This window comes from Macroventuria anomochaeta (genome assembly GCF_010093625.1).
Source record: "Macroventuria anomochaeta strain CBS 525.71 unplaced genomic scaffold BU25scaffold_9, whole genome shotgun sequence".
In the NCBI taxonomy this organism is placed as follows: domain Eukaryota; kingdom Fungi; phylum Ascomycota; class Dothideomycetes; order Pleosporales; family Didymellaceae; genus Macroventuria; species Macroventuria anomochaeta.
The window spans coordinates 115,163-136,465 of NW_022985370.1; the positions used below are offsets into that span (position 1 = coordinate 115,163).

Here is a 21,303-nt window from a genome sequence, read left to right on the forward strand (position 1 = left end):
GTGCTGCGCTACTGGAAAATATCGTTCGATGCCAGAACACGAGGCTGTGGAGACCCTTGACACCTCCGGTTGCTGCGCGGCTGCGAAAGCGCATCGTGTCCTATCGTGTTTGCGATCTCTCACCGTCGCACCGTCGCAGCAAGCGAGGCTGGTTCAACTGATCATCACGATCGCCGCCATCCTTGCCTCTCTTCGCGTGTCTGCGTTTCTATGAGGCCTGATCAGCCCTGTCACAACCCTGGAGCCCGCCCTGTTTGCTTGACAATCCTCTCTTTGACTGGACGGTTGCCAGTTACAGCTAAAATTGAAGTGAATCGATCAGCGCTTGTCCACGTACGTGGAGCCTCTCCCGCGGGTACACAAAAGGGGCCACACGTTGCAATGCAAAACAGATTCTCCGATTGCACGCCGATGAGCGCGTTGCGGGACCACCAGTTTGCAGACTCTGCAGTATCAACAAAGCACCGGCACCCGCTGTGGGCTCTTGAAGGTTTGTTGAAGGCCTGTTGCCCTGCCAAACTGATGCAGTGGCATATCTGCTCGCAATGCACACTTCAAAGAAGTCATCGGTCCGACGGCATGGCACCGAGACGACGGCACCGAGGCTGAGGCACGACGTCGCCAAACTCTAGGGAAAGCCGTTGCGATTCGACCGAACGCAAGAACCGACATCTAAAAGCTGACTGCGTGACTGGCCTTGGCACCAGGACGCGTTAGCTGCCGGGGCTAGCCTGGGAGACGAACTCAACACCATGGCTTGGACGTCTCTTAAACAGATGATCCTGAGATACATCAGCCTCAGCACTTGCTTGTACATCAGCTTGAGACCAACTTGCAACCTTGTCGTAAGCCAGAATCCTTCTCTCTTATGCGCCGGCTGTGCTGCGGACTCACTCGGTCCAAGTCGCTGTAGGCCTCGTTTCACTGACCAGGCAGTGGGCAGGGCAAATTGATGCCGCTGGGGCCGCTCGGGTTCGCATGACAGCTCCGCTGCCTTCTGATCGTATCTGTCTGAACAATCACCACAACAATGCCATCCATGACATCACCAGAACCTGCGGATAAGGCGAAACACCCCACGAAATAGCACCGTCGACGCGTAGCTCTGGGGTCAATAAAGTTCCGTACCTGTTCACCGAAACAAGTGTGCCAGCGGTCAAACCTTTTCGCGGCTTCTGCCCAAACAGGCAGCCACGCTTGCCAAAAACTCACGACCAGTCTCTAGGCATCCTCGTAAGCAGCGACTTCCTGCGTTCCAATTATCTCCACGTGTTTCACCAGCCTCAACGGCAGGCGCACTGCTGGTCGCCCTAGGCAGTACCATCGATCGATCTCGCATTCCTTCTGCCCTTTAGCATTATCGATCTATTCTGGGTTCAGCCCACCTTTCGGCCTTTCCTTAACGTCTTTCGCAATGCGAATGATTGCCTCATCGTAGGGCACTCAAACTCCGTTACAGCATATCCACTCATAGAGGCAATGTCTCTCGGAGCAAACATCGCTGGTGTCACGATCCTTGCCGTGTTACCCGCCTTGTTCCTGGCCGCTCGCTTCGCAGCGAAAAGGACCAAGAGCTTAACATGGTCGCTAGATGACACACTGCTAGTTCTTGCTTTGGTAAGACTACAGTGCAATCAGCAACATGTAGTGGGCTGACGTGCGAGCTAGATCTTCCTGTACATTATCGTGGGAGTGTTCATTGTCTGCAAGTCCAGCTCAGCGATTGCTCACACGAGAAATGCTGACGCAACAAAAGCCATGGCAGTTGGGCACGTTGGCCAGCACATGCGGACGGCGACGTTGGGTGAACTACAGAGGACGCTCTTCGTACGACAACGATCTCTGCTATGGCTACATGACTCACACTCACAGGTACTGTGGTTCTTCCGAAGTCCTATGGCCGTTCAGCTCTCTCTGACCCGCTGCGCCATCTTAATCTTCTTTCTCCGCACGTTCTACACCAATATGTATCCATGGCTCAGACGCACTGGTATCACTTCAACCATCTCTGGTCTCCCCTTGCACAGCAACAATTTCATTGACATCTTGTACAGCGTACTTTTGCATCGCTGTATCAATGGCTTCGGCTGTCGTTACCATTACTGGAATGCTCTTACACTGCCGACCCTTGCATCGCAACTAGGAATTGTCGATAAAAAAAGGCCACTACTGCTTTGACATTGAGCCTTTCATGATCACTATGGCTGTCGTAGGAGTTGGTTTGGACCTGATCACCTGGATCACGCCTCATTATGTGGTATGGGGGTTACGGCTACGTCGGGCTCACAAGCTTGCCATCACGGCTATCTTCGCCTTTGGAATACTGTTCGATGGAACATCTACTTACGTGAAAACTCTAGTACTGACGGGTGCTAGGACAATTGTTATTGGCGTTTTTCGTATTACCGCCATTGCAGACGCCCCTGTCGATAGCGATTTGACCTACGGCATAGGCATAAATCTGCTCTGGGCCCTCGCCCAGATGAGTACGGGTATCATCGTTGCTTGCTTGCCACACCTGCGTCCAGCGTTCGAGAAGGTAGTGCCGAGGAGGCTCACGCGTATCGCCACACGCAGCAATACACGCCTTCGTTTGAACGGCGGCGAACCACAAACACCTCGACAGAACTCGATTGCCGTAACAACGAAGATCGAGGTGGACAATGCCTTTCCGTCTCCAGCCCTTTCGGCACCTTTCCACGATGGACATCAGGAACCTTGGGCCCCAACGTTCGAGGTCGTGAATACACTGGCTGTGCCTCAGCAGCATACGATGCTTTGTCGGGAGGGTCCTCCTCGGGCAGTTGGCTGCTGCTGCCTCAGGGCTTGAGGACTTATGGCAGTCTGTGCCTGGGCTAAGTTGCTTGCGTCAGACATTGCTGCCTTCTTCTGGCCTGGATAAACGTCTTCCTCCTTTGGTCTGGCGAGCCAGGGTCATCTTATCCTCGATATCCTAATTGCCTATCTCTTCAATTTGAGCATTTACCTACACTTCGATTACTCTTCTGTGACCACAAAGCTGGACCATCCTGCTGCTGCCAGCTGTATGACGCGCTTGCCTCTCACAGCCACCACTTCCTCAGACTCCTGCAGAAAGTCATCAGCTCTGCCTATACCCAGCTGACCCTCGGCCCCACACCCAGCGGAAAACACCACATGCTCCTCATCCTCACCTTTCGCAGCAACAAGCATGTGGCCGAACCCTATGGCAACGTCATATGCTATTGCATCTCGTCCATCGATGTGTATGTTGAGACACTTGACATTCTCGTCCTGCACAGTATCGCCCCAAATGACCGTTTCTCTTTTCATTGCAGCGTCAGAATCATAGTCTAGCCTATGCAGCACACCCAACTCCTCTGCTGTGCCCGGGTTTGCCTGACCCCACAAGAACAATTCCCCGTCTTCGCTGATGGCTGCGGTCATGTAGCCTCCCGATGCTATCTTGGTGATGCGTGTTTCTGAGAGGTAGGGTACAGGCTCGAAGGAAGATGTGCCTGTATAGGGACGGCCTAGGCAGGAGGGGTATCGGGGGTCGGTTGTAAGTGTGTAGACAAGACCGGAGGGGGAGAGGGCTGTGGTTGTTGTTGCGTTTGTAACGAGTTGGGTTGGGGCGAAAGAGGCGCGCTGGTCTATGGGTGTGGTGCAGGTGCAGTGGGCTTTGACGGCGTGAAGGTTTGTAACATTGCTAATGCTGCCTGTTTCGTACGGTTCGGGTTTGGAAGTGAGGAAGAGGGAGTTGTCGCTGCACATCCTGATCTCAGCGAGAGGTGGTGGAAAAGTCCAAAATTCGATATCATGGTACTGACTCCTCAGTGCAGCCTCCTCGGCGGGTGTACCAAAGACCGTGATCTTGCCATCGCAAATATAGCCTCGTACACCGTCGTACATGGTGTTCCCGAAGAAATATAGTTGGCATGTTGGGTTTGCGAGAGCTTGGTTGATGTTGGAAGTAAGGGAAGTCAATTCTTGCTGCTGAGTGGTGTTGAGACTTGTTCCGGTATAGGTTATGGAGCGCGTATTGTCAGCATTGGTAGTTGTGTAGATCAGATCGCACCATGATGTCCACACGATGTTGATTTGAGTGCTGCTGTCAACAAGTGTCGGGCTGGTAATTTTGAGGGTTGGCGCATCTGAGTTGAAGCCGAATCTGTGCAGGGTTTGTGGCATGGTGGTGAGGCTTGGTATGATCTTTGCGTATGCTCTACTTCACCATATCACAAACCAACGTCTATCTCTTCGAACGTTCAGCCACAGAAGTCAATTGCCGCAGATACATCTGTGGCGGTGCGCAATGTCGGTTGCCTCCCAAGGTTGAGTGAAGACGTGTGCACTGACCTGACTCGGCGCTTGACAGGGATCCACACGTTCCTTCCATCTCCACAGACACGTCAACACCGTCAAAGATCTCCATTTTTACGCATTTCTACATCATCTCTCATCTCTTCTTTGCACCCACAGCATGCAAGGATCCTCCGCGTTTCTGAAACACAGACAGCGCTTCTCGAAACGCCTCACTCCGCCATTTTGTCGATCTTGCGCGCGCATTGCAGTGACATCATCGGCTGCGATACGAGACAGGGATGGCAGCGATATCTCATCTCGTCTCCCTTTTTGCATCCTTGAACACATCGAATCCTTGATTGCTATGATCTGAGCTGGGATGTCGGCAAGGAACAGTAGAGAAGAGAAGACCTCAGCAAAAACTTATTGATTCGATGAATCCTTTAAGCTCTAACGTTCATTTGTAGACTGATGGCCCGATTCGTGGACGCAATTGTGTAAAAAGAAGGTCATGCAAAAAGAAAACCTGGAGGAAACTTCGTGACCCGACTTTATCTTCCGAGGACATTGGACTTCGGCATCGGATTTCGATCTTGACTCAATATCCGTCCCTGGCTCATCTTCGCCTCCGCACGCATCATCGTACGATGCAGCACCGGTACCCCTAAAGGTCATGCCGGGAGGTGGTCAATGCCACAACCCCACCATGCCCAAGCGCTGGAAGAAAGAGAATAGCGAACCCTTGGGCACCAAGCCGCCGTACGATATCTGCCACCAGGATGCGAAGGAGCCTACGTTGACGCTATTAGCATCGCACGAAGCTCAGGCTTACTACGCTCAGTATACGCACCTTTCACGGGTCCTAGCTCCGCGAAGCCCAACGCTTCAACTACCCAAGGCGCAATGACGACGAGAACGCCGAGCGCGATGATGGTGCACATGACGGGATGCTGAATGACAAAGCCCTCGATCTCATTTGCAACTTCCCATACCTTGTGGTACGCGTCGCGGATCGCAGGGCCAAGTTTGTCATGCGCACCTTGCAAGGCAGCACCCAGCTTCTCCAGCACCTTCTCCGCCAGATACTCCTTCCATCCGTATGGACCGACGATGGCTTCAAGCTCGGCTTTCAGTCCTGCGCCGGCCTTCTCGGCGCGCAGTATGGCGTTAACCACATCTACTACGACTTCGTCGAGTGGGCGAGCGTGGCGGGTATGGATGAGCGCTTGCTTCTCGTCTGGGTAGGGTTTGTCCTCCGACGAAGCACCTGTGATGCAATAGATGATGGCGGTGATAAGAGCTGACATTTTGTGGTCGACAATGGTAGTTGCAAGGTACGTCGTGCAGGCGCATAAGAGGTTGTAAGATTGCAAGCTAAGCGCCGTGACTCCGCTACACCTCGCGGTGAGGTGAAAGTGGGCGAAAGCGAACCAATCTCGAGACGCCGCATATTCAGCCACACTCCCTGAGTTTGAGGGCATCAGGCATCGAGATTTTGCGCCACGTGAAGTTCCTCCCTCCACAATGGTGAGCATGTCTTTGGGCTTGATTAGAGGTAATAATCAGCCATGGAGTATGCCTTTTGCACCTGGTTGATTTCTAGGCTGTCCTGTACGTGCACCCACCCACGCAAATAGTTTATCATTAATCAGCAGCATCCAAGGCTTTGGGGCCGGCGAGAGGATCTGGTACGCCCTTCACCAACAACATCGATCGAGCTAGACTACCATCGTCATACCCAGGTGCTGAAAGTACGCAAAGAGAGATGTCGCGGGTACAGCGCCACTGTATGCGGATTGTCATACTGCTACATACGATGCTACGTTCTGTGTCAGTCTCCATAACCAGTTCATACCTGCGACGGTCCTTACCTGGCTCAACCCCAATGTATCTGAACCCAAGCATCTTCATGGCCGCAGGATACATGATCGCAAGTATGCCGAGTGCGATGACAACAGAGTATGCTGGATGCTCTTTAGTAAACCCTTCGATCATTTGTGTGCATTTCACAGCCTTGTTGTCGCTCAACGGAAGGCAAGATGTTGATGAAGATGTGTTAAGCGCTGGTGGCTTGGCTGCGCTACATACCAGTAAGGAGCTGAAGGTGAAGCGGCCCGCCCCGAACGATCTTTTGTGCAAGTGCCAGCCACGCTCTGAGATGAAATCCAGCAGGTTCGTACGATATTGGGTGCCATGTTCACGAGGCTATGCTACTCACTCAAGTATTGACGCAACGTCAGGGACTTGCTTGATGTGTGGATTGCATCCACTATAGCGTCGACAGTTTCGATGGTATTACACCAGAACTTATACTTTTTGCCAGTGAAAGCCTCCGTCTTCATTACATTGAACAACAACAATGTATCCTATCGGGTTTGCTCTTTCTAGAAGAATACATGGTTTGCTGAAAATTCCCCAGCTATCGCACTCGTGCTGTATCAGATTACTGACAGTCATCCATTCGATTGGCTCGAACGACCGCAGTAGCGCCGATAAAGATCCAGGATGCCTACAGAGCAAGAGTGTCCCGGCATGTTCGCGCCTTGCGATCATCACGACTCTGTAAGCAAACCAGCTAATGCGCAGTCGTTGGCGCCTAGTCGAGCAACTCAACCACAACGAAATCAGCGCTATTATCGTAACCAATACCAACGCGACTTAAATCGGATGCAGGCAGTGGTCCGACAATCGCAAGGTCATTATGAGGCGCGGATGCCAGTTCCCGTGCTATCACCCCCATCCAAACCTACAGGTTCAATCGTGCCCCTACCTGCTGAAGCACTTTCACAATACTCACCTGAGGGAGCTCCTCGAGACTTGGTGGGGATTCGCGCACCGTCTTGTTTCGTAGGCTCTAGGCCGCTATACCCAGATCCTCCTGTTGCTTCGCACCAAGATGACTGTCAAAACAGAACGTCGCCAGAGCCATCATCTCGACAACGCCTACAATCTCTTACTTCTCAGCCTACGAGTACACCCCATCGGCGTAGCTATATCAGCCATCCACCACCCGTTGATCTTTCACACTCTCACCAGGATAAAGATTTGCCTAGCCCACCACCCATACCCGAAGTGGAACCTCCAAGCCAAGTCTCCTGGGGGTGTGCCAACAGACCCCAGTATTGTCAAGCCAGAACATCTTGAACTGCATTTCGATGACGAAGTCCCGGTTTCTCCCCTGCCAGAAGAACTTGAAGCAAGTCAACCACAGCCTACGGTTCTTTATCCGCCTCAGGCTTATTCGACGCGCCTGAGTGCCAGGAGCTGCATGATAAGGTATGGAGGGCTACAGCCTTTTGCAGAGCTGGACGCTGGGAATAATGCAGAGGAAGAGCAAGAACCTTATCCAGGTCTCGTAGAGTTTCATCAAGGGCCTCCAGTACTACCAGAGATACCAGTGGTCATGAGCGGATCAATATTTGAGCTCCCACTCGACCTTGTTGGAGTTGACGAACAACAGCAACGGCCTGCCGCAACGTGGCACGATTATTTCAAAGCGCATGGTCTGTTGTGCTTCGAATACAACGTGCGTTGAACTTCAACACGCAGCCACCATTGCAAGCTTCTGCCATATACGTCCTCCATGTCGGGCAGATTTGGTGGTCCAGAATCTGATTGATGGGTCGAACGTAATCCCGGTACATCGTAGTATACCGCGTTCTCGGACACCAGTCTTGAGCATGAGCCTGAAATGGAGGCCCATGACCACAAAGGGAAGTCACCATTGAGTACTCTTGTCATCTTTGAGAGCCACACCAAAGCACAACAAAGCTTTGTCAAAGTGTATGATTGGCAGTCCATACAAGAACTGATTCTGGCTACCTTCGTAGAGCCAGGTGAGTACCCCAGTAATAGCAGCAATTGCATCGGAGTAGTAAGTTAGTTGTCTGCGTGAGTACGCGTCAATGTGTGCCATATATTGCTGAAAGAGTGGATGGGTGCGTCGAGCAGTCTGAGGCGTATCATCTTTGAGTTGATCGTATCCTCGGGTGTATTCACACTTTCTACTGAAGCGGTATTCCAGAAAGGTGGTCGTGTTCCTGAAACACACTTGCCATCGCGCAAGCTCCAGTTCCTGTTACGTCCACCCTCTTTCTTGCCGTATGCATCCCTTGAATTCAGAGTCACAGAAGTCGTCAAATCCCTCTGACGTTACAGCCAGTCCTGCGAAACTAACACTCATTTGAGTCTGTGGTCGTGGACGGCTGACACCGGACAGGCCAGGGTGCATGTTCTCGCTGCCGTAAGCTATAATGACGTGTTGAGCTGACAAGCAGATTTTGTCCATGGTACAGATTTGATTTGTCTTGTCGGCTTGCAGGATGCAGAGTCTATCGACCCAAAGGTACCTCTGTTCTAGTTGAGCGCATGCAACCATTGCCTCTTTAACCGTCCGAGGAAGGTGGACTTCAAGTAGAGCGCCTGGAACCTGAAAGGCCTCGAGGTTTCGCCGGACTGTCTTGGTGTCAGGGGTCGTCTTTGGCCCAGACATAGCTGAGCGCGAAGAAGTTGCATCGCTTGCTCTGCACTTCTAAGATGCACCGCTCTTGTACGTCGATGACTCTGCACCCAGTTAGCAGCTTGAGTTCTGCGTCATTACGACTTGCCTCATGATGTTTCATAAGTAATCGATACCGTCTTGCAGTGACTCCCAGGAGATGGTCTCACTCATAAACAGCAGGATATCATCTTGGATGTGTTAGCATATTTCAGTGCTGCATGACCATGCACAAGCCGTTATCTGGATCTGGCATGTGGAACATCGGTCCAACCAGCTCATCGAAACCGTAGCTGGAAAAATAGCCTGTGATCGATTGCTCCTTGTCATCAATCGACATTAGTATGTGCTTAAAGATATGGCAGAGAGGGTACTCGTCTGCACTGGAGTCTGTAAGAAGATCTCGTCTTATGTAGAAGTGTGGCCGTGGCCATATGTCGTGCGCTTGGACGCATTTAACCAGGTGTCGTAGTCTGAAATGTGTACACCCCGTACAAAGGGTAGAGTCGCGGTATTGCGGACTGTCACATGTGTTACATGGTGTGTAGAAGTATGATCCCCGGTCGACAGATTCAGGCTTGTAGCCCTCATCGAAAGAAACAGCAGTAGGACAGATGTCGCAAGGCTGTCCGGCCATGCCGCACACTTCCGCTCTCGACACGATGCTTGACATTAGCAGATAGTCCACTTGTCTTTGCAAGGTCTGACATGAAGGAACACAAGTTTTGAAAAAGGCTGACTGGATTGTAATGGGTCTCATGCAGATGACCCCGCTTCGAAACTGGCCAATTTAGATCACTTGCAGATCCCGACTGCGAGGCTGCACAAACGCAGCGATGAAAACTAAATGCTAATGCCTGGAACTCAAAGCATGCTCCTCCGGTTCGATAATTTGGCGTACTGTCGTTGTGTCCTCGTCTCACCGTCTTCGAGCTCGTACCCAGAAGGCGAAGCTCCAGAGCGCATACTGCCCACCGTGCTGAGAGGCCGAAGTCGTTCAGCACCAGCAGGCTGACTGACTTTTGCTGGAGCTTTAGTCTTGGAACCAAACGGCGACCGGACGCTACTGAACGCCGTTGTGATTATTGATAAGACACCCTTTCCTTTCGATTGGGCTTGTCGCGGAGCACCGTGGTCATGATCATGGACGTGCGGGTGCACATGCGGATGCTCGTGTCCAGCCAGAAGTGCTGTCTTCTCACCAGGCTCCATGTACAAGTGTTCGCCCTCATGATTGACAAACCAGTTGACCATGTACTGTTTGCCCTCCGGGCCTCCACCGCAACTGCCTGCCAGAGCCTGACTGGGTGGACTGTTGACAGCTAACGCAAAAAGGTTCGGTGGCTCGGAAAAGTCGGTGACGAGACCGCGGTGGAAGATGAAGTAGACAAGAACAAAAATGTTCATGAGAAACACCAAGAAGAGTATGACCATCCAGGCTTTGGAAGCATTGTCCACTCCACCGGAGGCATACTGCTGTGCTACAATTGTCGCGTTGAAGTACTGTGTTTGCGGAACCTCGAGTGACGCTGTCCCCTCAGGGACAGTGTAGTTCTACTCACGTCAGCAGGTTCCTACGACTAGCCTGTGATATGCATCCGTATTGTCCACTTACCCAGAAAGGAACGAAAGGTGCGTCGATAAAACTCTTAAGTAACGTGCAGCCAGACAAAACCGCAACGGCCTCACTCATGCTAGGAAGCAGTGGGTTGAGCTTAACGTTCAGGTTGTTCGGGTCCGCTTTCATACCACCTGTAGGCACTAGCTGCAATTGCATCAACAGTCTCGAATTGCTGGCTTCACCATCACTGATGCCAGTGCCGAGCGATAAACTGTTTGACCAATCGGTTCCGACGTCCCGCCAGTTGGCGACACCTCGCACCAATGTCGCGTTTGTCAGGCTGTTGATGTACGCCATGTTGCCAACCGTGTTGTTAGCTGGATCTCCACACAGAGCCTCCATTTTTCCACCAGAGCCACCAGCCACGTATTGTGTGCTACAATACGGCGTAATGTCGACGTCGATCTTGCAAACGGAGTAGATTCCGGTCATATTGGGCCCCGCTGTACCATCTCCACCTTGACCCATCAAATAGATGGCAGGTCTTCCCCAGGCAAAACTGGTATGGTTGAGGACCGTGTTGAAGGGTTTGGGAAATCTGGAGAACACTGGGGGGTAATCGAGCATTGTCTCCTTGTCTTGTTTGGTCCAGCCGAAGATATCATCTACTACTGTCGCATTCGTGGTAGTTGCGTGCGCCATCAAATTTGCTTTAGTCCAGCTTGTGGCGTTTATCGGCTCGGCATTTGGCCATTTAGCATAGACCAGAGGCGCAAGCTCAGACTCGTTCATGTTGACGCATAAGACTTTCATGACCGGCGAAGGTACAGAAGCCTCAAGCTTATAGGTACCTTCAGAATCTAGCTCTTCTGGCTGAAGAATGCCATTCCTTTGGTCGCGTGCTGCTGCAAACACACCAGCGTGTGGCATGGCAAGGGAGACATTATTGATAACTCGGCCGTATTCCTTGGACTTTTCTGTGGTGTTGATGATGTCAATCCACTGAGCTGTAATGGTGGTGTTCTCGTACAAGAGTCCGAATCCTAGCGGGCGTTTTGTCTGATCGGATGAGCTGTTGTACGTTTTAGCTTCGTGGGTCCAGTCAGCCAGGTACTTATGGTAATTGTAAAATCCTTGACCGGCATGTTCAATCTGTGTACAAGTTGTGCCTCCGTACTCTTTGTCAGTGGTGATTGGGGTCTGACACATTTCCTGAATATGTAGGATGTTTGCAAAATCACTCTTGACGCTTCCAGCCAAGAGCCTGGTCTCTTTATATCCGTTCTTCAGCATTGGCTGAACGAGAGCGGTTGCTGCAGGCGCATAGAGGGTTGCCAGGACTGCACTCAACAGACTCAACATGCCAAGGAACGACAGGCCAGCGTATTTCGCAGTCTCCCAGTGAGTGATGAGGGTACCTGGTTGGACAACCCAACGCCACATGCTCAGCTCTGACAATGTCACACCTCCACCAACTCGACTAAATGCTCTCCGACTCAACACCTGGCCCAGGAATGCGACAAATCCAGTGACAAAGGACAGCTCGATAATCTTCGCTGTGATAGAAGTCCACAGAATTGCAGTTGCAGGGCGCATCGTTGCCCCATCGCTCGTGCTGATGTAGCGGCCATATCGTGGAGCTCTTAGTGCTAGCCCTAGGAAGATGCCTGACAGTACCGTGGAGAGTAGACAGATGAATATGAGCGTGCCGTTGAGCCAAGAGAATCGAGAATGGTAGAAGTCTCTGCGTGTCTGGCACTCGTGGCCAGGATGGAACCCGTTGTTCTCAAACGCCGATCTGATGGAGGGTGCACCGCGTAGCCGTTGTGTGTCTGAAGTGTGCATGTACTGCTGAAAGTCGGTGGTACTGGCATTGGGCTGCGCGTGCCCTAGCATGCCGCGCTGGAACTCCTCGTAGCTTCCTGTGTATGGACTGAAACGATCGCGTGTCAAATCAGGTGTGACCTCTGCAGAATCGTGAGGAAATCTGCCGAGGAAGGGTTCGCTCGTGCCTGGTGGTGACAGTGTGATGTCCGGGCTCCACATGGGAGCGCTTCCCGCATTGCGAACATGAGGTGGTATCGCTGCTCCACTGCCCAACGTCGGTGACTCTCCAGCTGTTGCTATACCTAATCCACCGCTGCCCTGCCTACGGAAGCTATCCGCAATGTCTTCTTCATCGTCCTCAGCAATCGTGGGTGGGGCATATCGGTCGGTCGCATCGTTGCCCACTCGCGAGTAGCCGGCGCGCGTGGTCGGTGAGGAGGAAGATGGCTGAGAGAAGGAGATACCGAAGGAGGGTGAGGTGTTGTCGAAGCCCAGCGCAGGCAGTGCAGGTGTTGAGTCGGCGCTGTTAGGGTTGCTCGATGCTTCGCGATGGCGGTTGGCCATTGCTGCCGCGGATATTATGCGCAGGGCTGTCTGGGGTCCGCCTCTGCTGCCCCTCTTTGCAGCGCTGCTGGAAGGGTTTCAGCCGTCCTTTGTTATCACCGAATCGCAGTTGGCAATTCGAGTAGACTAGGGTTCGTATCAGCCTGGGGTGACCCGTACTGTGCGACAACGGTCTGTGACTGTGCGCAAGAGGCGCAACGTCATCGATGTAAAGAGTGAAATAGGCACAGGTGAAAGAGGAGTTGCCAGCAAAATGCGCCTGAGATATCGCGCTTTGCGCCGTCGGCTGCCTCAGGCTCTGCGGCTCCACAGCTGGATCATCTCAGCCCTGTGGCCCATCGAGGAGGTGCACGTTCAGCTGGCGCTGCCGCAGCGCTTTTGAGCCAAGTCGTGGCTGCTTTCAGCCCCCAATGAGGTGCCAGCGGGCTTGCTCGAGCACTAAACTGTCCATCAAGGTGCGTATGGTACTGTGCTAACATGCCAAGAGAAGAACGTTATCTTGTTGGCATCATTCTGCGCTGCTTGCTGTGAACTGAATGGGCGGCATTTTGGCTAGGTGCAACACCAGGACGCTCGTGCCATGGTTTGCGGCGTCTGCAGCTTTGCATTGGCGGCGGTCTGAGATGGTGCGCACGTGAACACCATTCGTCACATAGCTGCATTGACGCGAGGACGAGTGCTAGGTCGTGCAGGTAGCTGAAAAGGGTATATGGTGAGCAGAGGGTTGAAAGGCTGGGGACAGATTCAAGGCTCGGTGCGAACAGCTGCGGAGAAGCGTGAAATCGCTGAAATTCGAGGAGAAGGGAGGGAAACAGCTAACAACAAACTTAAGGCCGCCATTGGTATGTATAGGCAGCTAAACTGCACCTGCGTTGTCGAGTGGGAGGTTGGTGGCTGCCTTCGCCAGAACAGAAAGAGCCACTCCCAGCTTAAGCAGTCTGAAGCGTAATTGATTGCACGTGAGCTTTCAGGGCTACAATGCATACAGGAGTCCCATATCTACATGATATGTTCTAGGTTCATCGGATTGTAGAGTATTTCACACTTGTGTACAGAGCAAAGTTCTGGCGGGAAAGTGTAGTGTGTCCTTTGAAACTCAGCGCTAGCGCAGCGCTAGCGTTTACTGTGTCCTCTTCCGCTGACCTCAACCATCCCTTTCCATCTCCTCATCGAAGCCGAATGTGCTCTCGCTGTAGATGCGTTTGGATAGTGTTTCTGATGGGCTATGACGCTCTGTAGAACAGCCCTGCGCTTCTCGTCGTGCCCGAGCATGATTGTTCGTGCTGCACCGGCCTCAGGACAAACTGGAACGTTGGCCACACCAGACCCATCAACAGAGAAACAGACATGTGCACGAACGTCCGCATTGTCTTGTTTCGAACTCACCTGTCAGGTCATTTGTGATCGACTGCACCCCAGATTTGACGCCTCGCTAATCAAAGATCCCGGACGTTTGACACGCTTGCTTAATCTACACGGAACCCCATGACTTCACTGCTTTTCGCCTTGCAACGGCCGCTTGATCCCTTCGAGCCCGGACTCCTCTACTCCGTTTGAATATTTTTTTTCACTTAGGAAATTGATCCAAGCAAAATGAAGAGCTCACTCAAATGTCGCTCAAAACCACCCATTGTAGCGTCTTGAGATCTGCGATCGACAGCACCAGGGTATATGGACTATAGTAACTCCACCGCTAGAATCCTTTCATCTCCCAACGATGAACAAATTTGTTTCGAAACGGAGAGGGCGTCTCCATCAAGCTCAGATCTCATCCTGAGCACATTTGCCCTCAATAGTTCATAAAGTCTGTTGTTCCCCATTGTTCGTCAAGCATCACTGCAACATCTGGAATCACAGCAATCATGAAGCTTGCAAGGATCCTCACCTTCGTCGCTGCGGTGGCTGCGCTCCCAGCTGCGAAGAACGATGTTGCTGCTCGAGCATCGTACTCGAAAGTTGATGGTCTTAAGTTCAACATCGACGGTGTCACAAAGTGTAAGTGGACGGTCGGAGTTCCCAGATTCCTCACTGACTCTCTTCAGACTACGCCGGCACCAACAGCTACTGGATCCCTTTTCTCACCGACGACAACGATGTCAACGTCATCATGGGTCACCTAGCTACCTCCGGGCAGAAGATTCTGCGAGTATGGGGCTTCAACGACGTGACATCTATCCCCAGCTCCGGCACAGTCTACTTCCAGTCCTTCTCTGGCTCCACAGCGACCATCAACACCGGCGCCAACGGCCTGCAGCGCCTTGACGCCGTTGTTAAGTCGGCTGAGAAGAACGGCATCAAGCTCATCGTTAACTTCGTAAATAACTGGACCGACTACGGCGGTATGGCTGCCTACTTCTCTGCCTGCGGCGTCAGCAGCAATGCTCAGTGGTACCAGTCCACCAAATGCCAGACCATGTACCAAGCCTACATCAAGGCCGTCGTCTCGCGCTACCGCACCTCGACCGCCGTCTTCGCATGGGAGCTCGCCAATGAGCCGCGCTGCAACGGCTGCGCCACCTCAGTCCTTACCAACTGGATCCGCGCCTCATCGAACTACGTCCGGTCTCTCGACTCCGACCACATGATCGCCATCGGCGACGAAGGCTTTGGCCTCACCGGTGATGGTTCCTACCCCTACCAATTTAGCGAGGGTCTCGACTTCGCCGCCAACCTCGCCCTACCCAATGTCTCTTTCGGCACCATCCACCTGTACCCAAAGTCCTGGAGCACAACGAACGACTGGGGAAATGCGTGGATCACTACGCACGCAGCTGCGTGCAAGAAGGCTAACAAACCTTGCTTGCTGGAGGAGTACGGTGTGGATGTTGCCGCGGACCACTGCCCGGTTGAGAGCAAGTGGCAGGCGACAAGCTTGGGATTAAAGGATGCGGGGATGGCGGCGGATCTATTTTGGCAGCTGGGTGATACAGTTACCAGTACGGGAGCGTTGACGCATAACGATGGGCATACTATCTATTACAACAGCTCGGACTGGACTTGCCTGGTTACGGATCACATCAAGAATATCGGTTGAACTGAATGAGGATCTATATATCGTCAAGTGAATTGATCTTTCTTCCATATCATTCATGATAGGAAAAGTGTATGAGATGAAGAAATTTGAGGTACCGCATCTGAAATTCTGCGACAGGTCACTTGGCTCCCTACGATGTGCAGCCTCGCTGGCCCAGAATGACCCCTCATGCCTGGCGTAGTACACAAGTACGTATTGGTAGTTGTTGTTTGCTCCTGCTCAGGTGCGGACTCAGCGTGAGCAAGTGAGAACCGGCGTTATGGCTGTGCTGCCTAGCTTACTATGCTCGCCGTCAACTGTCGTTCACATGGAACGGAGGCCCGCTCTCGGTTTAGTCGTAGCGCACGCTAAGGGGCGAGGGCATTGTGACACCACCGTCCTTCTTCCACGGATGCACCCGTCACTCTTGAAGTTCGACCGGCTGTAGGTCCTACGAGACGGTCAAGTGCTGTCGAATGTCGCATTATTCGCTCGTGTTTGGTCACCCTTGATCGTGCAATACTGAAACTTCCAGCCCGTCCTCAGCTGCAGCCTTACCCATCCTCTTATAATCCCAGCCTGCTCCCTTTCTCTCTCTGTTCCTTCGACACAGAGTGTGTTTCTGCTACTTCTTCAAAGAGTGTTGCAAGGTTCTAGCGATGATTGTCGCCTAGGGGGCATTCCTTTGACTGGAGAGGACAATCATCGCATCTGGACGAGCCACTTGCTGCCTGGTATGAGCGCCAGCCACTGTCGCTTCACCAACCGGCAACCCAGAGCTGCAGCTACCTACACCATCTAACCCGTTTCCCGCACTGCTCAAGAAACACTGTACCGTTTGTTGTCAGCTCCGTCCTCTCACGATCACGGCTTATAAGTACAACGCACTGTCAGATCCAGGTGAAGATGACGAGATTCGCGTAGCTGTTCTACAGCCCGGGCCCTTCTTCCACGCTGGAACACAGATCGAATTTATCGTCAGACGAGTGTTAGTCAGTGCACCTATCATTTTGGAAGAATTTCGTCACTGATCACTAGTTAGGCCGATGATTCCGAGGACAATGAGTCCAAAGTCAATGATTCCAAGAACCGTGATGCTAAGGTCCGTCATCCCAAGTATGAAGCGCTCTCCTACGTGTGGGGCTCTGCAAGCGACTCGTCGTACATCAGAGTCATTTCAGGATCCAGCCATTCAGTCATCGTCACGTATCGGACAAAGAACCTCATTACACCGCTTGTCGGTATACATGGTCTATTTTCGTGCCATGCCCCTACGCTCTGATACAATCGCTGAAGAGTCCCCACGACTTAGGCCAGTACGAATTGGAGCAGGAGGTGGGGCTTGGTCGAGTATGGACTTGTGCCCTGGTTGAGCTGTGTGGACAAGACTGCGAGCAGCGAGGATGTAGCGGACCCACCTCCATTAGCTTTTGCCCATGTTTGTTCGGCTTCCAGGTATTATGGTACTCGTCCTGGTGTCGCCCGCATTTGCGATGGCGATGACATTGATGTGTACGTGCATAGACATGCAGATCTCGAGCAACTACGACCAAGTAGGTTGACCGACGTTCTGCGCACCCTGGAGTACTCACCCTTTAGTGTTTTTAAGCCGGCTTGCCGAGTGTTGAGCACGACGACGCTAGGTTCCATTGGGGGCTGAGTACCAACTTGGAAACGTTTGCGCGACTATCTGATGCAGTCGTGGAGCTTGGAGACTACGTTCTACTCGCTATTCGGAATAACAAGATCGGCTTTTTGTGGACGATTGAATTCACTGCTCTCTCATTCTTGAAAGCTCCTCAAGGGATTGTTCTACACACCTCTCCGTCCACCGACAGTCTTCAACGTCTCCTTCATCGCATCTGTCAGCTTACTCGCCAACAAATCCTTCAACCCCTTCTTCTCGGGCTTAGGCATAAAACCCAGCTCAATGAGATAGCTAATATACACACCCACCGTATCCTCCGTAACCGCACCACCCGCACTCCAATCCTGGCCCGTCCACTTCTCATCCTCCTTGAGCGCCTTGGCCGCATTCCTGTCGTCCATCTCAGGCGCCTTTGTGTCGGCGGGCAAGTCGCCGGTGACGAAGTGGTACAGCGGGAGGAGTGCGTTTTCCTCCTTTGTGCCGGAGCGGTCCGCGACGTAGGCTTCCATGTTCGCCTTCCACTGGGAGTATGGGACTTCAGGGACGTTGTAGCCGAAGGATTCCAAGGAGCCGAGGAATTGCTGGAACGTGATGCGCGGGTGCGAAGTGATCTGCGATACACCGAGCGGTGCTACAGGTGGGTTGAAGGTTGAGGATACGACAACACGCGCGACATGGTTGACGGGGACCATGTTGATCGTGTTCTTGATGTCTGGGCGGGACTTGAGCTGGACGCAGCTCTTGAGGATGCGGATGAGGAAGTCGTCGGTGTTGGTTGTGCCGTTCTCTGGGTCTCCGAGGACGTATCCAGGGCGGATCACGCAGCCGTTGAGACCGCGCTTGCCAGCTGCGCGCGTGATGTATTCGGCGGCCCACTTGGACTGGCCGTAGCCTGTGCCGAGGCCCTTGCGGGCGCCTTCCAGGTCGTCTTCTTCGAGGACGCCGGTTCCGCCTTCGGCTACGGATTTCTCGGATAGCTGGACGAAGTAGTCGGTGTCGAGGACGGAGGTGGAGGATACGAGACCGAAGTTCTTGGCTTTGCCGGTAGAGCAGAGGGAGAGAGCGGTCATGGTAGATTCTACGTTGGGGCCGCGCAGGCGGGAGTAGGGTAGCACCCAGTGCACGAGAGCACCGTTGTGCACAACGACGTCGACTGAGTCGCAGAGAAGGTTCCATGTGTTGGGCTCGAGACCAAAGTTTGGCTTCTGGAGATCACCGACGAGCGGTTCGAGACGGCTTTCCCAGCTGTCCTCCCAGATACCGTACGCTTCGCATGTCTTACGCACGCGGTCAAGCGCACCGTCGAGGTCCTTTGCGCGGACCAGAACGGTAACCTTGCCAGGTCTGGACAACAGGTCGCGCAGGATGTATGCTCCCAAGAACCCAGTAGCGCCGGTGAGGAAAGTGTGAATCTCCTCGCCAGGCTGCAGAGGCTCCCTAGTCTTGAAGTCGCTCAGCTGGGCAGCAAGATCTCTGGCGTCGGCGGAGTAGGCCTCGTCTTCTGGGTCGTCCTCGATGGCCTCTGCGGTGTCGAGACGCAGACCGATAGGGTCAACGGCCTGGTCGATGTTGGCTGAGAAGGCGCGCAGTGTGGGGTATTGAAAGATGGTAGTCATAGGCACATCGATGTCCTTCCATTCCTGGCGGATCTTGAAGAGAAGCTGTTGCGCGATGATGCTGTGTCCGCCAAGATCAAAGAAAGAGTCGGTGCCGCTGATGCTCTCGGCCGTCACGCCACGGTCGCTGAGAAGCTCAGCCCAGATCTCAGCCATCTTCTGCTCGGTGGGGGTCAATGCTTGACCCAGCTGCGATGGTCGCCTGGCACCTGCCGCGGCGATCTGCTTGGGCTCAGGGAAGGGCAAAGCCGGGCGATCGATCTTGCCGTTGGGGTTGAGAGGGAATCGCAGCATGGGCACGATGACGGATGGAACGGCGTAGGACGGGAGCTTCTTCTTGAGGTGTTCACGCACGTCGTCTCTCAGGTACTTGAAGCGCTTGAGCATGGAAACCATGTCTGTTTCCTCTGTAGAGGTCTCGTTAGCGCCCCGCTCCTGGAGCCAATCCTGCCATCGCTTCATCTCGGGAACGATGTAGCTGACAAGAGTTTGGTCTTCATAAGCATCGCGCTTGAGCAACGTGACGTTTTCGCGAACCAGCGGGTGGGCAGACAGATGAGAGTCGATCTCTCCGAGCTCGATGCGAAAACCTCGAATCTTGACCTGGGAGTCGACACGTCCGGTGCAGTGAACGTTGCCGTCCGGACCGTAGTGACCGAGGTCTCCAGAGCGGTAGAGCCTGTCGCGAGGGCCCTTGTAGAACTCCCGCCATGGCTCAGCTGCGCTTTGACTCTGAACTCGCTGCTCGTCCTCTTGCACCCACTTCTTGGGATCCACGAACCAGTTCTCGACAAACTTGGACGCTGTCATATCTGGCAGGCCCAAGTACTCCTCAGCAAGGCCGCCAGCGCGCACGTAGATTTCTCCACTCTCGCCAACACCGCACATCTTGTTGCGGTCGTCGCGATTCACAACGAGCAGCTGCACGTTGTCCATGCCACGACCAGCCGGAACGACCTCACCGATGCTGTCCAGGAACTCGGGGGCCTCGGTCGCGCTCGGTACTTCGTAGTAGCTGACCGCACGCTGTGTCTCGGTGGTGCCGTACATGTTGACGACGCGAACGTTGGGTGCAAGCGCCTGCAGTCTCCTAACATCGCGCTTGATGAGCAGATCACCAACGAAGAACGAGTGGTGAAGAGCTGGGAAGACAGCCGAAGCACCTCCCACCAGAATCTGACCCATGGCCGGTGTCAGGTGGGTAACGGTCGCGCCGTACTTGCGCATCCACTCGGCAAGCTTCTCGTGCTGGATGTCCTCCTTGCTCGGTACAAGCAGTTGAGCGCCAAGAAACAGGGGTGTGAAGATGTCTCGCTGGATCGGGTCGTGGGCGATGCCGGACAGCATAGTGAACTTGTCGTTTTCAGAGAGTCCGAATGTCTCTGCCATCCACGGGAAGTAGTGCGTCAGGGAGAAGTGTCGGCCCCTGACACCCTTGGGCTTGCCCTCAGATCCAGACGTGAAGGATAGTGTGGGTGTCGAGTCTGGGCCGACGAGCACGGCGGGCAGCTCTGCCTTGCGCTGCTGCTGCTCCGCCAAGACGTCCTTGCCGTCTCTGGCGCCGCCAACCAGGGACCCGTCATCGGTGAGCTCGAGGGCTGGCACCTCGGTCCTGAGCTGCAGATTGTCTGCGATATACTGGCGGACCTGGTCGGAGATTGGGCCGGCTTCTTGTGTGGCCTTGTTGATGACTACGAGCGCGCGGGGCTGGGAGACCTCGAGGTAGATGCATTGCCGGTCCGGGGGGTATCTGTCGACTTGTTAGCCTTGGCTAGAGCTGGTTGCCGCGTCCGACGCACAGTGGGTCCAGCACTGAGAAGGTCGCGCCTGCCGCGAGAACGGCGATGATGGCAACGACCAGGTCAACGCCGCGGTGGGCGAAGATCATGACAACGTCTCCTCTTTGGATCCCGCTCTGCACGAAGTGATGCGAGAGCACGGAGACGGCGTCGAAGATGTGCTTGTATGTGAATGCGCGCTCTGGCGTCCTGGCTGTTGCAGTCTCGACGACGCATCGTCGCTCGGGGTGCTTGCGCGCGTTGGCAGCAAAGATGTCGTGGATTGGACCCTTGAAGTCGGACCAGCGAAGGTCCGCCGTAGGGTCTGGGATGTTTGCCTGGGTTGCTGGGCCCATTGTCGCGTGCAATTGCGATCCGGCGGTCGACGAATTTATCTGGCGGGGTCGTGTGTGGGTGCCAATGGGTGCGAATGGGTGCGAATGGGTGCCAATGGAATCAATCCAGCCTGGCGGTGTGTCTATGCAAGGAGTGATGGAGCGGTTTACAGGGAGTC

The 21,303-nt window shown here is 53.7% G+C and overlaps 8 protein-coding genes across 8 annotated transcripts; 3 read left to right on the plus strand and 5 right to left on the minus strand.

Annotated features, from left to right (window-relative positions):
• Positions 1-2,200: 2,200 nt before the first annotated feature.
• On the plus strand, positions 2,201-2,830 carry BU25DRAFT_429826 (uncharacterized protein; the record flags this gene model as incomplete). Its single annotated transcript, XM_033708567.1, has 2 exons — positions 2,201-2,325; positions 2,377-2,830. The coding sequence occupies 2 exons, from the start codon at positions 2,201-2,203 to the stop codon at positions 2,828-2,830; spliced, it is 579 nt and encodes a 192-aa protein (XP_033563729.1).
• A 117-nt stretch (positions 2,831-2,947) lies between these two features.
• Positions 2,948-4,301, minus strand: BU25DRAFT_268523 (uncharacterized protein). The gene has a single exon (XM_033701798.1). The coding sequence runs from the start codon at positions 4,168-4,170 to the stop codon at positions 2,998-3,000; it is 1,173 nt and encodes a 390-aa protein (XP_033563730.1). The 5' UTR covers positions 4,171-4,301; the 3' UTR covers positions 2,948-2,997.
• Positions 4,302-4,695: 394 nt separating this feature from the next.
• On the minus strand, positions 4,696-5,693 carry BU25DRAFT_408808 (uncharacterized protein). Its single transcript, XM_033705908.1, has 2 exons — positions 5,135-5,693; positions 4,696-5,075 (listed from the first exon to the last, which is right to left on the minus strand). The coding sequence occupies exons 1-2, from the start codon at positions 5,589-5,591 to the stop codon at positions 4,972-4,974; spliced, it is 561 nt and encodes a 186-aa protein (XP_033563731.1). The 5' UTR covers positions 5,592-5,693; the 3' UTR covers positions 4,696-4,971.
• A 1,123-nt stretch (positions 5,694-6,816) lies between these two features.
• On the plus strand, positions 6,817-7,428 carry BU25DRAFT_419851 (uncharacterized protein; the record flags this gene model as incomplete). Its single annotated transcript, XM_033707964.1, has 1 exon — positions 6,817-7,428. The coding sequence occupies one exon, from the start codon at positions 6,817-6,819 to the stop codon at positions 7,426-7,428; it is 612 nt and encodes a 203-aa protein (XP_033563732.1).
• Positions 7,429-8,362: 934 nt separating this feature from the next.
• Positions 8,363-8,776, minus strand: BU25DRAFT_419852 (uncharacterized protein; the record flags this gene model as incomplete). Its single annotated transcript, XM_033707965.1, has 1 exon — positions 8,363-8,776. The coding sequence occupies one exon, from the start codon at positions 8,774-8,776 to the stop codon at positions 8,363-8,365; it is 414 nt and encodes a 137-aa protein (XP_033563733.1).
• An 870-nt stretch (positions 8,777-9,646) lies between these two features.
• BU25DRAFT_336748 (uncharacterized protein) lies at positions 9,647-12,734 on the minus strand (the record flags this gene model as incomplete). Its single annotated transcript, XM_033702649.1, has 2 exons — positions 9,647-10,336; positions 10,398-12,734. 2 exons carry the CDS (start codon positions 12,732-12,734, stop codon positions 9,647-9,649), a joined length of 3,027 nt encoding a protein of 1,008 aa, XP_033563734.1.
• A 1,862-nt stretch (positions 12,735-14,596) lies between these two features.
• Positions 14,597-15,768, plus strand: BU25DRAFT_456636 (glycoside hydrolase family 5 protein; the record flags this gene model as incomplete). Its single annotated transcript, XM_033710051.1, has 2 exons — positions 14,597-14,729; positions 14,777-15,768. 2 exons carry the CDS (start codon positions 14,597-14,599, stop codon positions 15,766-15,768), a joined length of 1,125 nt encoding a protein of 374 aa, XP_033563735.1.
• Positions 15,769-17,344: 1,576 nt separating this feature from the next.
• BU25DRAFT_388639 (large subunit of L-aminoadipate-semialdehyde dehydrogenase) lies at positions 17,345-21,145 on the minus strand (the record flags this gene model as incomplete). The annotated part of the gene is made up of 2 exons (XM_033704484.1): positions 17,345-20,761; positions 20,811-21,145. The coding sequence occupies 2 exons, from the start codon at positions 21,143-21,145 to the stop codon at positions 17,560-17,562; spliced, it is 3,537 nt and encodes a 1,178-aa protein (XP_033563736.1). The 3' UTR covers positions 17,345-17,559.
• Positions 21,146-21,303: the final 158 nt, after the last annotated feature.